The 15,742-nt window shown below is 38.5% G+C and overlaps 1 protein-coding gene across 1 annotated transcript; it reads right to left on the minus strand.

Moving 5' to 3' along the window:
* Positions 1–1,033: 1,033 nt before the first annotated feature.
* On the minus strand, positions 1,034–4,649 carry sox9a (SRY-box transcription factor 9a). Its single transcript, XM_067429391.1, has 3 exons — positions 3,997–4,649; positions 3,620–3,870; positions 1,034–2,907 (listed from the first exon to the last, which is right to left on the minus strand). Exons 1-3 carry the CDS (start codon positions 4,431–4,433, stop codon positions 2,231–2,233), a joined length of 1,365 nt encoding a protein of 454 aa, XP_067285492.1. The 5' UTR covers positions 4,434–4,649; the 3' UTR covers positions 1,034–2,230.
* Between the last annotated feature and the right edge of the window lie 11,093 nt (positions 4,650–15,742).

Raw genomic sequence — 15,742 nt, forward strand, 5'->3', positions numbered from 1 at the left:
TCCTACACACCAATCAGGTGTTTATGAATACTATCCCATATTTACTAAAGGATCTTGGCATATATGCTGCATAATGAAAAGCATCACAATCCCTGTTACTCTGTCGTCTATGTGTGAAACATTTTGATTCTTGTGGTAAATGATGTTTAAAGCTAGCAGATGTTTGTTGTTTCTGGTGTCGTGTTTGCGAACTGGTACAGATGAGGCCATCACCGAAGAGTGATGAACATGACAATAAATCAGCAGAACATGATGTCCTTGGCATGACGGACTCTGACGACCGTTTTCGAGGAGCCAACTTCGGGAAGCACACAGGAAAACAAGCTTCTGTTTTTCTTACTCCAGTTTTATAATGTGCTGAGCGTACACTCTAAACAATTCTGAGACAAAAACAACCCAATGTTGGGTCAAATATGGACTAACCCAGCAGTTGGGTTGTTTTACCCCAGTGATTGGGTTGTCTTAAGCAAATACCTCAGGGTTAAAACAACCCAATGGCTGGGTTAAAACAACCGGACCCACTTTATATTAGGTGGCCTTAACTACTATGTACTAACATTGCAATTAATCATTTGATACAATAGACTTCTTGTGTACATACATGTCTTTACATTGTACTTACATTTAAAAAATACCTGCATGTAATTACATCTGTAATTAATTTCTGTAGTTACATTTGTAATTACACAGTTTTTCACTTCCCTTACACCTAGTCCATATTTGACCCAACATTGGGTTAAAACAACCCAGCATTTTTTAGAGTGTACAGCCCTCCTGCTGCTTCATCTGTGATTGCGAGGCCGAACTTACGAAACACTGCACTCTAAAAAATGCTGGGTAAAAAACAACCCAGGTTGCGTTGAAAATGGACAAACCCATAAATTGGGTTGTTTGAATGGGTCCATTCACTGGGTCCAAATTTCTGGGTTTGTCCATTTTCAACCCAACTTGGGTTGTTTTTAACCCAGCACTTTTTTGAGTGTGCTAAACTTGAAACACACACACGTCAGGGCACAAGAACCAGGCATAGGTGTCTATTTTATGTTTTATTCTCACTTTTATTGCAAATATAATACAAAAGATGAGCTTCTTCAAAGGCAGTAAAATGTTAAACTTTTTAAAGACAAAAACAACTCGTTCAGTCTCGTGTAAAAAAGAATCTCAACATCAGATCGCTGAGCAAAGCACAAAAGTGGAAAGGGACAAATCTAGGAAAGCCAACTAACAAACTAATCGTAAAAACACTACTCTTCCAGTTTAATCAGCCTTGTTTTAGAAACCGCAACAGTATTTTGTGCATTACACAACTGGTTAGAAATAAGGACAAATAAACATTTAAAATAGAAAAATCTACATACGATAAATAAACATGATGAATACAGAATTAAGTACCAGCCCTCTGTCTAAATGGCCCGTCGGATTATATGTCACCATATTCAGAGGCGCAAAAATAACAATTCATTTTTTTGTATAAAGTATTAAAGAATAAAATGCAAATAATTTCTTTGAAATAAAATTAATACTAATAAATAAATTAAAGGGGTTAAGATGGGATACGAAGGGAAGGGGGCTGTAATATGACACTGGCAGCTAATGACAAGCAGGGGTCAAAGGGCACTTCCTGGAGCTGCGACACATGCTGTTAGACGCTCAGGAAATTCTCAGCTGCCGCTGCCACGTAGATATTCCCGCTAATTCGCTTCCAGCGTTTGACAGGCACTGATGTGGGGTGAAGACAGTGACACCTTTAAAAAACGGCTGCATAGGGGACGGTATTTTACAGGAGCATAAATAAAGGGTACAAACGCAAACTATGAAATATAAAATGCACCGCATGAGGACAACAAAGGGTGTTATTAGTGGGTAGAAGAGGAAAAAGAAAAACAAAGCCAAGAGTGGTTTAGTAAAAATAGACTTTTCTACAAGAAACACAAAAGGCCGGAAATACAAAAAAACATAAAAAGAACATGTTAAGAAAACATACACAGTACATATTAAAGTATCAATAATCAATAAGTCCTCACAGAGGAATCATTTTTCAAAAATGTGTCTCTTCTTGCAATCAAGGCTAAAAATATATATTCTAATCACGATTTCAGGCGATTAAAAAAGGCACGTCGGGAGCCGTTTTTCTCAAAGTCCAGCTTTCTTTTCTACATTGTTGTGTGTGTGTGTGTGTGTGTGTGTGTTCAAGTGTGTGTTTAGAGAGAGGTGCGTAACGAGTGTCTGCTCAGGGTCTTGACAGCTGTGTGTAGACCGGCTGCTGGTCCCAATGCTGAGGACTGTGGTTGGACTGAGGGATGGAAGGAACCCCTGTAGAGTCAGCGATGGGCGTGTACATGGGCCTCTGGCTGGAGCTCATGTAGCTGAAGGTGGAGTATAAGCCGGAGCTCTGACCCCCGGCGTGGGTGTAATAGGAGTTGGCGCCGCCCTGGTGGTCAGAGTAGTCGTACTGCGCCCGGGTGATGGATGGGAATGAAGTGCTGTAGTGCTGCAGGTGCTGTACGTTGAATGACCCGTAGCTGGCGTGCTGAGGCGAACCCTGCTGCTCGTTGTAGTGGCTGGGGCTGAGCTGCTCGGTTTTAATGTGTGTCGTTCTCGGCTGATCCGGTTCTCCGGTGCCGAGCGGGGTCAGCTGGCCGGTCTGAGGGACGGCGTTCTTCCCCATCCAAGCCCCGTAGCCGCCCGCGTAACCATTCGGTGGCAGATATTGGTCAAACTCGTTAACGTCGAATGTCTCGATGACGTCGCTGCTGAGCTCGCCGATGTCCACGTCGCGGAAGTCGATGTTGAGCGGACGTCCCGTGCTTTCCTGAAGCGGACGGGCCTCCCGCTTCAGATCGGCTTTGCCTGGCTGCACGTCAGTTTTTGGGGTGGTGGGAGGAGTGGGCGGCCCTTGGGACTGGCCTGTTTGGAAACGGAGGAGGAGGGGAGAGAAAGTTAAGCACTGCACAGATGACCAGAGCTGGGTGGATAACTTACTCAACGCAAATGCACTCTCTGAAAAAAAAAAAAGCTACAGAAGCTGTCACTTTTGTTCCTTTACGGTAGCAATATGCACACTTTTCGGATAACCGCTTTCGCATCTTTTTTTCTCAGAGTGTGTAGTTTTTACAATCTGATAAACCACACATAAACTACTTTTGAACATTTTGATACTAAAATACAAGCAGAATGATAACCTACGCATTTTGGACAGCAAAAAGATGTGCATTTGAAAGACAAAGGCCTCCCGAAGGCATAATAATACACGGTTACATTAGGGGGAATCAGCGAATTATGATCAAGACATTTGGTGAGTGATATGTAATCATGTTACAATCAATAAAAAGTACACTCTAAAAAATGTTGGGTTGTTTTAACCCAAATGTTGGGTCAAATATGGACTAACCCAGCAATTGGGTTGTTTTAATCCTGTGGTTGGGTTAAATATTTGCTTAAGACAACCCAATCGCATATTTGACCCAACATTGGGCTGTTTTTTACCTAGAATTTTTAGAGTGATAACTGTAGTCTGAGTATTCTAAAATCGAACTACTAGTGTTCCATTATTCGAACCGGATTGCGTAATCGAGCACCGCTGCAAAAGCGCTCGAGTTGTGAAGTAGATTTCGCTCACCTGAGTGCTCGCTGGGCGAGTGCACTTCTCCCATGCTGGAGGCGGGCGAGTCGGCTTGCTGGAGCGCTTTGAAGATCGCGTTCGGCGAGATGTGCGTCTGCTCGCTCCCGTCCTCCGACTCGCTCTGCCCGTTCTTCACCGACTTCCTCCTCCGAGGCTGATACTTGTAGTCGGGGTGATCTTTCTTGTGCTGAACCCTGAGGCGCTCAGCCTCCTCCACGAAGGGACGCTTTTCCCCCTCGTTCAGTAATCTACCCAGAGCAGAACAATGAACATATACTCCCATATCTCCACACAGATACATGCAACTACCCATGCATTAACGCGTTTAACTATTGCAAACGGTTTCTATTTGGGTTTTAAATTAGTTAATTTACCTCCAAAGTTTGCCCAGAGTTTTGCTGAGCTCGGCGTTGTGGAGGTGCGGGTATTGATCCGCGAGCTTCCTGCGCGCCGCCTGCGCCCACACCATAAACGCGTTCATCGGTCTCTTCACGTGCGGCTTGTTTTTGCTCGAACCGTTCACGCGGACAGGCATGGGCACGAGCGTCCAGTCGTAGCCCTTCAGCACCTGAGACACCGCCTCTCGGATGCACACCGGGAACTTGTCGTCTTCGTCCTTCTTGAAGTCGCCGAGCGTCCCGTCTGGAGCCATGAGGCTGTTCTCGGCCGGGCGGGTATTCTCCGTGTCGGAGCCCGAGGCGGACGGGCACGGGGAGCCCGCGGAGTCCTCAGACATGCTCGGACTGGGGGCGTCAGACAGACACTTCTCTTGCTCATCTGTCATTTTCAGGTAGGGGTCTAGTAGATTCATGCGAAGACTGTAGATGGACGATCTCAGAGAATTCGGTTGCAAAACAAAAATACTTTCCAACAACTTTGAATCCCTGCAAATCCAACGCGCGCTCGCTCGCTCTCAGAAAGCAAGCACTGGAGTGTTTCTGCTGGTGTCTGCAAAAGCAAAGCGCTCCCTGTGCGCTCCCGTGTAGTATTTCCAAGAGAGGGACGAACTTTGGTTTGTCAGCTGAGCGCGCACGGGCTTTTAAACCGCACGCGCAGTGACGAAAAGGAAAACGATGCCTCCTCTTGCCCACCCCTCGCTAACTCTCAATAATTACCACTCGCAATTTAGCATTTGCATTTGAGAAATCTGCTTTAAGTTAGTTTCAAAAAGTTGTGTGCCTCGTATAAAAAGGCTCGACGCTCGATTGCGCAGCCTGAAACTTTTGATATATACAATGCATATGCCACCACTAAAGACTGTAAACACTCATACGAGCTTAATATTCAAACGAAGAGTTTAATACGTTTATTCAGTGTCTGATTTAGGAAAGCTTTGCTCAAGGAAGTGTGTTACTCAGTCAGTGACTCAGCAAAGTTAAAGCTTTCCACGCGCACTAATTCCTTCTTTTGGACAGCTTAGGAGAAGTTGCAAATATTATTGTGTGAATTCATCAAGTCATGCAGTCCGGAGATGGACGGTGTCGGTAGTGATTCTGAAACTGACCGATAGGGGGAGACAGAGTTCTGTGCTCAGTTCACTACAGTGCATCAGTTCTGGTCAGACTCTGTCTGTGTGTAATACATTTGCATTATACGACTGGCTATGAATTATTGATTAAAAACAGCCACGGGCTCTGTATTTACTATCACACAACATTTATATAGTGGCTTTGCCATGCATGGGGTTTCGATGCCCAAGTTGTTATTTTGGTTACACTTTATTTTAAGTTGCCCATGTAGTAGTCCTGAGAAAAATATTAAGTAACTACATATACTTAGCTCAGAGTTAGGAGGAGGATGAGGGTTTGGTTTAGGGTTAGTTGCATGCAGTTGTGCATGACTTATAGTTATTACTAAATTCATGTAACGTGTAATAAGGACAACAGTAAATTATGCATAATCACTAACCATCAACCAAACCCTAACCCTGTGGTAAGTACATGAGGTTAATTAATATTACTAAGTACTTAAATATATAATTACACTGTCACAATGACACCTTAAAATAAAGTGTAACCTTAGTTTTTAAAACGAACAACACTGCAAACTTTTATAATAATATCCTCATATTTGTATGCTAGATTTGTAAATCTACAGATTATCCCAATTGCTGCCAAGTACATAATGATATTGCAAACTAAATTGTGTTTTATGCATGATAAATAAATGTTTGTTATGCATGAATTTATCGTGATAATCAAATTGACTTTAGAACATCTTAAAACTATGCACTCTCAGAAAAAAGGTACAGTGCTGTCACTGGGGCGGTACCCAAAGGTACAAAAGTGAAAAGGTACATCTTTGTACCTACTCACCCCTAAATGCTGCATATGTATACCTAAAAGATACATATCAGTACTTTAAGAGTGTGAATTAGTACCTTAAAGATACATATCAGTACTTTAAGAGTGTGAATTATTACCTTAAAGATACATATCAGTACTTTAAGAGTGTGAATTAGTACCTTAAAGGTACATATCAGTACTTTAAGAGTGTGTGTTAGTACCTTAAAGGTACATATCAGTACTTTAAGAGTGTGAATTATTACCTTAAAGATACATATCAGTACTTTAAGAGTGTGAATTAGTACCTTAAAGATACATATCAGTACTTTAAGAGTGTGTGTTAGTACCTTAAAGGTACATATCAGTACTTTAAGAGTGTGAATTAGTACCTTAAAGATACATATCAGTACTTTAAGAGTGTGAATTAGTACCTTAAAGGTACATATCAGTGAATTAGTACCTTAAAGGTACATATCAGTACTTTAAGAGTGTGAATTAGTACCTTAAAGGTACATATCAGTACTTTAAGAGTGTGAATTAGTACCTTAAAGGTACATATCAGTGAATTAGTACCTTAAAGGTACATATCAGTACTTTAAGAGTGTGAATTAGTACCTTAAAGGTACATATCAGTACTTTAAGAGTGTGAATTAGTACCTTAAAGGTACATATCAGTACTTTAAGAGTGTGAATTAGTACCTTAAAGGTACATATCAGTACTTTAAGAGTGTGAATTAGTACCTTAAAGGTACATATCAGTACTTTAAGAGTGTGAATTAGTACCTTAAAGGTACATATCAGTACTTTAAGAGTGTGAATTAGTACCTTAAAGGTACATATCAGTACTTTAAGAGTGTGAATTAGTACCTTAAAGGTACATATCAGTACTTTAAGAGTGTGAATTAGTACCTTAAAGGTACATATCAGTACTTTAAGAGTGTGAATTAGTACCTTAAAGGTACATATCAGTACTTTAAGAGTGTGAATTAGTACCTTAAAGGTACATATCAGTACTTTAAGAGTGTGAATTAGTACCTTAAAGGTACATATCAGTACTTTAAGAGTGTGAATTAGTACCTTAAAGGTACATATCAGTACTTTAAGAGTGTGAATTAGTACCTTAAAGGTACATATCAGTACTTTAAGAGTGTGAATTAGTACCTTAAAGGTTCATATCAGTACTTTAAGAGTGTGAATTAGTACCTTAAAGGTACATATCAGTACTTTAAGAGTGTGAATTAGTACCTTAAAGGTACATATCAGTACTTTAAGAGTGTGAATTAGTACCTTAAAGGTACATATCAGTACTTTAAGAGTGTGAATTAGTACCTTAAAGGTTCATATCAGTACTTTAAGAGTGTGAATTAGTACCTTAAAGGTACATATCAGTGAATTAGTACCTTAAAGGTTCATATCAGTACTTTAAGAGTGTGTGTTAGTACCTTAAAGGTACATATCAGTACTTTAAGAGTGTGTGTTAGTACCTTAAAGGTACATATCAGTACTTTAAGAGTGTGAATTAGTACCTTAAAGGTACATATCAGTACTTTAAGAGTGTGTGTTAGTACCTTAAAGATACATATCAGTACTTTAAGAGTGTGAATTATTACCTTAAAGGTACATATCAGTGAATTAGTACCTTAAAGGTACATATCAGTACTTTAAGAGTGTGAATTAGTACCTTAAAGATACATATCAGTACTTTAAGAGTGTGAATTAGTACCTTAAAGGTACATATCAGTGAATTAGTACCTTAAAGGTACATATCAGTACTTTAAGAGTGTGAATTAGTACCTTAAAGGTACATATCAGTACTTTAAGAGTGTGAATTAGTACCTTAAAGGTACATATCAGTGAATTAGTACCTTAAAGGTACATATCAGTACTTTAAGAGTGTGAATTAGTACCTTAAAGGTTCATATCAGTACTTTAAGAGTGTGAATTAGTACCTTAAAGGTACATATCAGTGAATTAGTACCTTAAAGGTTCATATCAGTACTTTAAGAGTGTGTGTTAGTACCTTAAAGGTACATATCAGTACTTTAAGAGTGTGTGTTAGTACCTTAAAGGTACATATCAGTACTTTAAGAGTGTGAATTAGTACCTTAAAGGTACATATCAGTACTTTAAGAGTGTGAATTAGTACCTTAAAGGTACATGTTAATACCTTTTCAGTTTTGTACCTTAGGGTACCGCCCCAGTGACAGCACTGTACATTTTTTTCGGTCAGTGTATAAATGCCTAAAACACATTTGAACAAATGAAGTAAAATACTTTGTAATGTGCTTTATAATGTATTTTAACTATTTTCCAATTGGTTAAAACTCATGCATTTGCTCTCCCTATAGGTCGTAAGAGGTTCAGCATCTTTTTTTTTTAACTTTAGGCTTTAAAAGCATTTGAGGAGTCTGCATGAAGATGTGTCGTTCTCTCAGACTCCTGGATGTCGTAAAGCTGTTTGTGTGCGTTATGTCGATGCACATCCAGTCAGTAATCTTATCTGCCCTGCAGTTTAATTAAGGCTCCGAAAGTGAACTGTGAGCGTTTTGATTCCTCCTCGCTCCGACACGCAGCGTTTATTTTCACTGGACGTGTTTATTTGAATTATTCACTTCAAGCATAAACATAACCGAACTCTCAGGACCTTCGTCAATAGCACGTCCCCTCTTCTGTTAACAGCAAGCTGCTAATAGGAAGGAGAGGCTCGGTTTATTTATTGTAATGCGGACGTAAGCCAACGCAGGAGTGAATGACAGCTTTTCAACTTTGCATACTCTTATCAACCAATCTTTTAACAACTGCTCGTGAGCTTGAATCGCATTAAACTCCTGTTAGCTGCTGCCGTGACCATAAACTTACCTCCGATGCAGCCAATTAGATAAGTGCTACCACATTTGCACAATAACTGCTCCGTTAAAAGTTTCACTAACCACTGAGGTGTTCAAGTAATAAAATGTTACAGGAGTGCAACCTGCATTGTAATCAACTTATACCACCTGTTAAGCAGAACTCACATCTGATGGCAGTCAAATGAGACAGTGATTTCACATGAGATACACCTACACCAACTCCTGTCAAAAAGCAGAGGTGGACAAACTACACAACTTCATTACTTGAGTAAAAGTAAAAGTCCTACTGGTCAAATATTACTCCGTTACAAGTGAAAGTTGTAGAAACAGATTTTTACTCAAGTAAAAGTACAGAAGTATTTGTTTTCAAAAGTACTTAAGTATAAAAGTAAATATCCTTTTTTGTGCAAACGCATTACTTTATTATTGTTGTATAAATGCACATTATGCCATCATGGTTTAAGCCAGTCAGTGATGCCCATCGGACATACTAGCATACGACTAACTTAAACTCATTTAAATACTTGTATAAAGTTACAAAGCTCTTTATAAAGCTGCTGTCACTTTAAGGCCGAATGCACGGATCCAATACACTGATACACATCTGATATTCTCACAACTTTACTATTCTCTTTCTCCCAGACGTTCATATTTTTAATATTTTATAAGACATGCACCAATATGCCAACTAAACTAATCTTGATATTTTTTTGTTTTTTACTGAAACATACTTTCAAAGTATGGCTATGGGTGCACACACTTGTGCCTAAGTACCGTCTTCTTCCATTTTGCTATGAACTGATCAGTGTTCAAAAAAAGTTGGTGAAATGTATATGACCCTATAAGAGCGGTTCCTGACAGACTGTCTGAAACAACGACAACAACAAAACATTTAAAGAAGGACTTTCAGAGCTGCTACAGAAACGACTTTCGACCTTGATAGAAATGTAGTGGAGTAAAAAAGTACGATATTTGTCTTTCAAATGTAGTGAAGTAAAAGTCATAAGTTTCCAGAAAAAATAATACTCAAGTAAAGTACAGATACTCAAAAAGTGTCAGTACTCGAGTAAATGTGCTTAGTTACTGTCCACCTCTGTCAAAAAGAAAAATGTTTGAGCAACAGATGGCAAACGCCGTGTGTGTTTTTCAAACTCGCCCCTGTGTTCATTTGATCTGTTTTGTATTTTAGTTTGGTTGGCGTTATTCTTCTGCTGGATCAGTCGAATGCGTTACATTAAAGCAATGACCATGAACAGGGCACGACCTACAAAAGGCCTTGGGAAACTTCTCATCTTTTCTTGGAGTGATGGTGTGAAGATTTTCTGCAAACATTGGAGGTAAACTGGCAACTCATGTTTGCCATTTCTTGGTCTCGGAGGTGTTTAAGGAGCATCTTGTTCTCTCCGTGCTATTCAGAAGCTTTGTTTTTGGCACAAACTGTACCACAGCTAATTAGACTTTAAGAACAAACTGGCTCATGCTATAAAGTCATGCACTAGTTTGGTAAACGTGACTTTATCTAGTATTGAAGAATGCAGAAATCCAAAAGACCTTCCTGTCGTTGCCATCTTGACCCGCAAGCGATAGACAAACTGCAAACTTCTGAAAGCCTCCGTCAAAAAAAAACATAGTAAATACATCTCATTTTGTGTTGCATGGAAGAAATAAAGACATGAGTTTGGATCTGCATTCTGAATCCATTCTTGTGTTTTGTCTTCCTCAGATTCTTTAACATCACACAAACATGTAAGATTTTAAGAAAAAGTTCTGTGAAACAACTGAGAAACATTCATTGAAATAGAAAGGCATAATTGTGAGAAATACAGCAAAGACAGATCGCAAGAAATAGTTATAATTTTGAAGCATCAAGTCATATTGTGAGATATAAATTCACTTTATATGCAAAAAAAAGTTGTGATTGCCAGGTATAGTCACATTGTGATACACGTTTTTATTTCTAACAACATCCTAGCAACCACCCTGTGTACCCTAGCAACCACAAAGGAACACCCTAATCTTCTGATTAACTTTTTCAAACTATTTGGTCCGACTTTCTCACGCCAACTTAAAGATTGTCTCGACAAACTTCTTTATCTAGTTTCTTTTTATTCTGCCTCAGAAATGCATGTGTGATCTGTGTGTCGGGGTTGTGTTGAGGTCAGAGGTCGTTATCTGTGATTTACGACAGGCGAACTGGTTTCAGCCGATCAGAGGCTGTTTGCTAACATGCGTCATCCTGCTAAAGTAAAGTCTGAATGGGTTTAGTCTGATCCAGATGTTTGAGAAGTGTCACTGTTATCATTTTAGCCTGATTCCACAGCCACCACAACTTATTACTGTAAGTCACGAGAGGAGCGCTGACCAGCCGAGCTGATTAAACATGCAGTCGGCAGGGGAAGCGGACTCAGGCGCAAAGCCACGGGAATCCGCACACGCTCCAAAGATACAGCTGGCTCTTAAAAATAACAATGTGCTTTTGCGCCAAGCTAAATGTGCTAATGACAGATCCACACCTTTAAGGACTCTTTTGGGCTTTTAAGGGGGTGGCGGTGGCTGGGCTTGAGGCTTAAGAAATTGGTTTGTCAGCGGGAGGGCCGAGCCAGTGGAAACGCAGACGTTAGCCGTGCCCGCGATTTTCACAGTTCGAGAATTCTCTGATGCAGCGAAACGCTAGTCGGTCTGGATCCTGGTCCAGTCATAGCACAGCACATTTTTAATTGAATTGTGCCTCGCAGACAGAGGCCCTGGGCAAATATAGTTTTCATATGCAGACAGCTGGAGGACTGATGGGAACCTCTGCAGTATTTCATATATTGTTATTGTTTACAGCATTATACTACACCGTATCAGTATTTTGACACTTACTGATAATCACTGTGACAAGGTGATTAAAAATGGCATGTCTGGTGCGTTATCTTTCTGGGGACTCACCATAGACGTAATGGATTTCATACTGTACAAACTGTACATACTATCCCCTTACTCTGCCCCTGCCCCTAAACCTACCCATCACAGGAAACTTTCTGCATTTTTACATTTTCAAAATAACTCATGTATGATTTCTAAGCTTTTTGTACCTCAATTTAGGTCCCCACAGTGACACGAGTCCCCATGAGTCTGTGTGCCTTCAGGTCCCCACCAGGCTAGAAAAACATGTACACACACACACACACACACACACACACACACACACACACACACACACACACACACACACACACACACACACACACACACACACACACACACACACACACACACACACACACACACACACACACACACACACACACACACACACACACACACACACTGATCCCCATCAGTGTGTGTGTGTGTGTGTGTGTGTGTGTGTGTGTGTGTGTGTGTGTGTGTGTGTGTTTCCTGTTTCCTGTGAACAGATGTGCCAGTGCATTTAATACAAGAACCTGTCAAGAAGTCTGAATTTTTTTAATGCATAGGTAACACTAATATACAATAGATCTCAACATTTATTAATGCATTAATTAATATTAACAAGGAGCAATGCATTGACTAATCACATAAGCAGACCAAACATTCACTTTTAAAAATGCATTAGTAAATGTAGATATTAATATGAACTAAGAATAATACATTCTGTAGAAGTATTCAGAATGAACCTCCTTGTTCATTGTTATTCCATGTTTACTAGTGTAGTTTACAAATAAAATGATTGTAAAGAATGTGTTATTGCATTATATCAGAATATATGATCACATTTTAGTTTAGAGTCCAGTTCTCACTATTGACTCTGATTTTTGCCTCAGTAAACTCATAGTTACTGCTTATTAATAGTTAATATGGCAGTTGTTGAGTTTAGGTATTGAGTGATTAAGGGATGTAGAATATGATCATGCAGAATAAGGCATTAATATGTGCTTTATAAGTACTTAATAAACAACCAATATCATAGTAATATGCATGCTGATAAGCAAATATTAGTAAGAATTGAACCCTAAACTCTCTCGCTCTCTCTCTCTGTGTGTGTGTGTGTGTGTGTGTGTGTGTGTGTGTGTGTGTGTGTGTGTGTGTGTTCCCTCACGGGCGTCTGGTCTAAACCAGGTGTGTTCAGGAGCATTGTTGGAGCGTTGCTATTGTGAGGAACTGAAAACCACTGACCATTGACCAACACACACCTGCTCTAAAGTCAATAGTGCAGTATTTCTGTGTTATTTAAAGGGTGTGTTTGTATATGAGCCTATAGGCGGTGCACAACACACACACACTCTGATTATTACACACACAGGGATGCACAGCAGCACACACACATTTTTAAATATTAAAAATAAAAGGATTCCATCTCTCGAGAAGCGTTCAGTCTCTCCTCATGTAAACAGTGAATCCGTCATGGCGCAAGCACAGTCGGCTTTTAAAGGGAAAGGGAGATGAGACTATTGCACGTTACGCCCAAAACACACCCATGACTCATTAAGAGATGAGGGACGACCCTTTTAGACCATACGTCGGGTGTGCAGACCGTTTTTTCCATCGTTAAACTTGAAAAAGTGGATTCGGACACACCCTAAGTGTACCTGCGCCGTGAGCTTCAGACCATGCGCTCAGATCCGTAGTCTCAAATAAATATCATGTATCTTCTGCATGTTGCCTGCTTTAAAAAAGCTTTTCCATGTCTGTCCCCGAGGCCGAATCAGCTGCTTTAGTTGTGTTGTCTGAATCATGACCTGATCTGACCTGTTCATCAGCTTCTGATGTCACCGCTGGTCTCGGTGACATTCATTCACACATGCTCAAGTGTTACCTATGAAACCGCAGACTAAATATAGCCGTTCATGTCATAGCGCATGGGTTAAGCAGGTTAATTCTTAACCATTTCCTGTCCCAGTGACGTTTACTGTATCTGAGGTACAGATGACACTGCATGTGTTTTACTGATCAGGCTCACACTCTTAGAAAAGGCTCTATCAGTGCTACGTATTTGGAACCCCTAAAGGTTTATATAAAGAACCCTTTTAAGTGCCAAAAACTCTTCTAATTTAGAAGAGTTTCTCTTATGTTGGTGTAAGTAGGGTTTCCATCATGAGGAGGAGTAGAGGATGAGCGTAGTTTCAGCAAGTGCTATGCTATGGTAATGTTATTGTGTTACCAATGAGCAAGGTAGCATTTATAGAATCGGCTAGTTAAAGCTAGCCAACTTCCCTCTACTAAACATATTTTTAAATTGAGATTAAATCATAATTTTAAATTAATAAATGTATGAATAAGCTTACTCAGATATGTCAAGTAAAGAGCAATTAAAAATCTGCAAGTCCCACTTACTTAAACTTTAAATTTAAGTAATAAAGAAATAATGATTTTTTTCGCCAGCTTATTCGGGTTTACAGTGTTATGGAAACATCTCTGAGAGGAGCAGTGGAAAACATATTCATAATTAGAGTTTACACGTTAATATTGATTTCTGAGATTAATTGCATTGCTTTCCTTGCTTCAAGCACCACATTTTATGTGGGTGAATTTATGCTGTTCCTTACATAAGCATTACCTGAGTGAGAATGAAATCATTAAATCAAAGCCCTGTTTTTCTCGATTCTGTTTGTAATTTGATTTAAAAAGTATTTTTAGTAAATATTTTCATAAATTGTTTACAGTCTAATAATTTTATTAAAAGTAGCCTTTGAAATCTGCCCCCCCCCCCCAAAAAAAAAGAAAAGAAAAAGAAAAAAGATCTGTGTTGTTTTTAATGTTTTCTGGATTCTGTTTTATAATAATGAGTCTATAATAAAAGTCTGCAGGTAATGCCATTAATTTTCAACTCAGTCCAATACTTTATCATGAAATTAAATGCTGCAGATTTAGTGTATAAATGAAAACAAGGATGAAAACTTCTTGATTGTGTGATATTCCTTTAATGCTGATGTTTATACACTGTAAAAAATTATTTAGAAAAAAAGTTACCTGGTTGCCTTAAATTTTAAAGTTCATTGAAATTAAAATTTTGAGTTAATACAATGAACATTTTTTTAGATTCGACAACCTTTATTAAAAGATTATTAAAAGATTTTGTAAGCATATTGGGTAATAATGTGTGTGTTATTTCTGATGACGCAGTGAAACATGCCAAATTGTGCTATTTTCATGATTTATCACATTTTTTATGTGGTTATAATATTTATTAAACTAATTTCCTTCATTGTTTCAACTCAAATTTTTAATTTCAATAAACTCAAAATTTTAAGGCAACCAGGTTACTTACTTTTTTAAGTTAAACCAACAAAAAAACACCACAATTTTTTTTTACAGTGTATGAATTTCATAATTATTATTAGTATTAGTATTGTTGTCGTGTTTGATCCAGCAAACACGGATTTGCATTTCAGTAGTTATAGCGGTTTAATATTCACAAACATTAGTCCATATCATGATTTGGGTAACACTTTACAATAAAGTTTCATTAGTTAATGTTAGTTAGTTTATTAACTAACATGAACTAACCATGAGCAGTACATGCACTGTAAAAAAATATTGGTGGTTTTTGTTGGTTTAACTTAAAAAAGTAAGTAACCTGGTTGCCTTAAAATTTTGAGTTTATTGAAATTAAATATTTGAGTTGATACAATGAAGGACACTTGTTTAATAAATAGAAACTCAAAATATTATTGTATCTAAACCACATAAATTTTTTAATAAATCATGAAAATAGCACTATTTGGCATGTTTCACTGCGTCATCAGAAATAAAACACACAATTACCCAAAATGCTTACAAAATCTTTTAATTATATTTTTATAAAGGTTGTCGAATCTCAAAAAATGTTCATTGTATTAACTCAACAATTTAATTTCAATGAACTCAAAATTTTAAGGCAACCAGGTAACTTTTTTTCTAAATAATTTTTTACAGTGTGTGTTACTGTATTTGTTCATCTTTGTAAACGTTAGTTAATATAAATCCAGCTGTTCATGGTTTGTCAGGTTAGTTCACAGTCAGCAAGACTTTAATAATGTATT

Source organism: Pseudorasbora parva, chromosome 21 (assembly GCF_024679245.1).
Source record: "Pseudorasbora parva isolate DD20220531a chromosome 21, ASM2467924v1, whole genome shotgun sequence".
NCBI classification, from domain to species: Eukaryota; Metazoa; Chordata; class Actinopteri; order Cypriniformes; family Gobionidae; genus Pseudorasbora; species Pseudorasbora parva.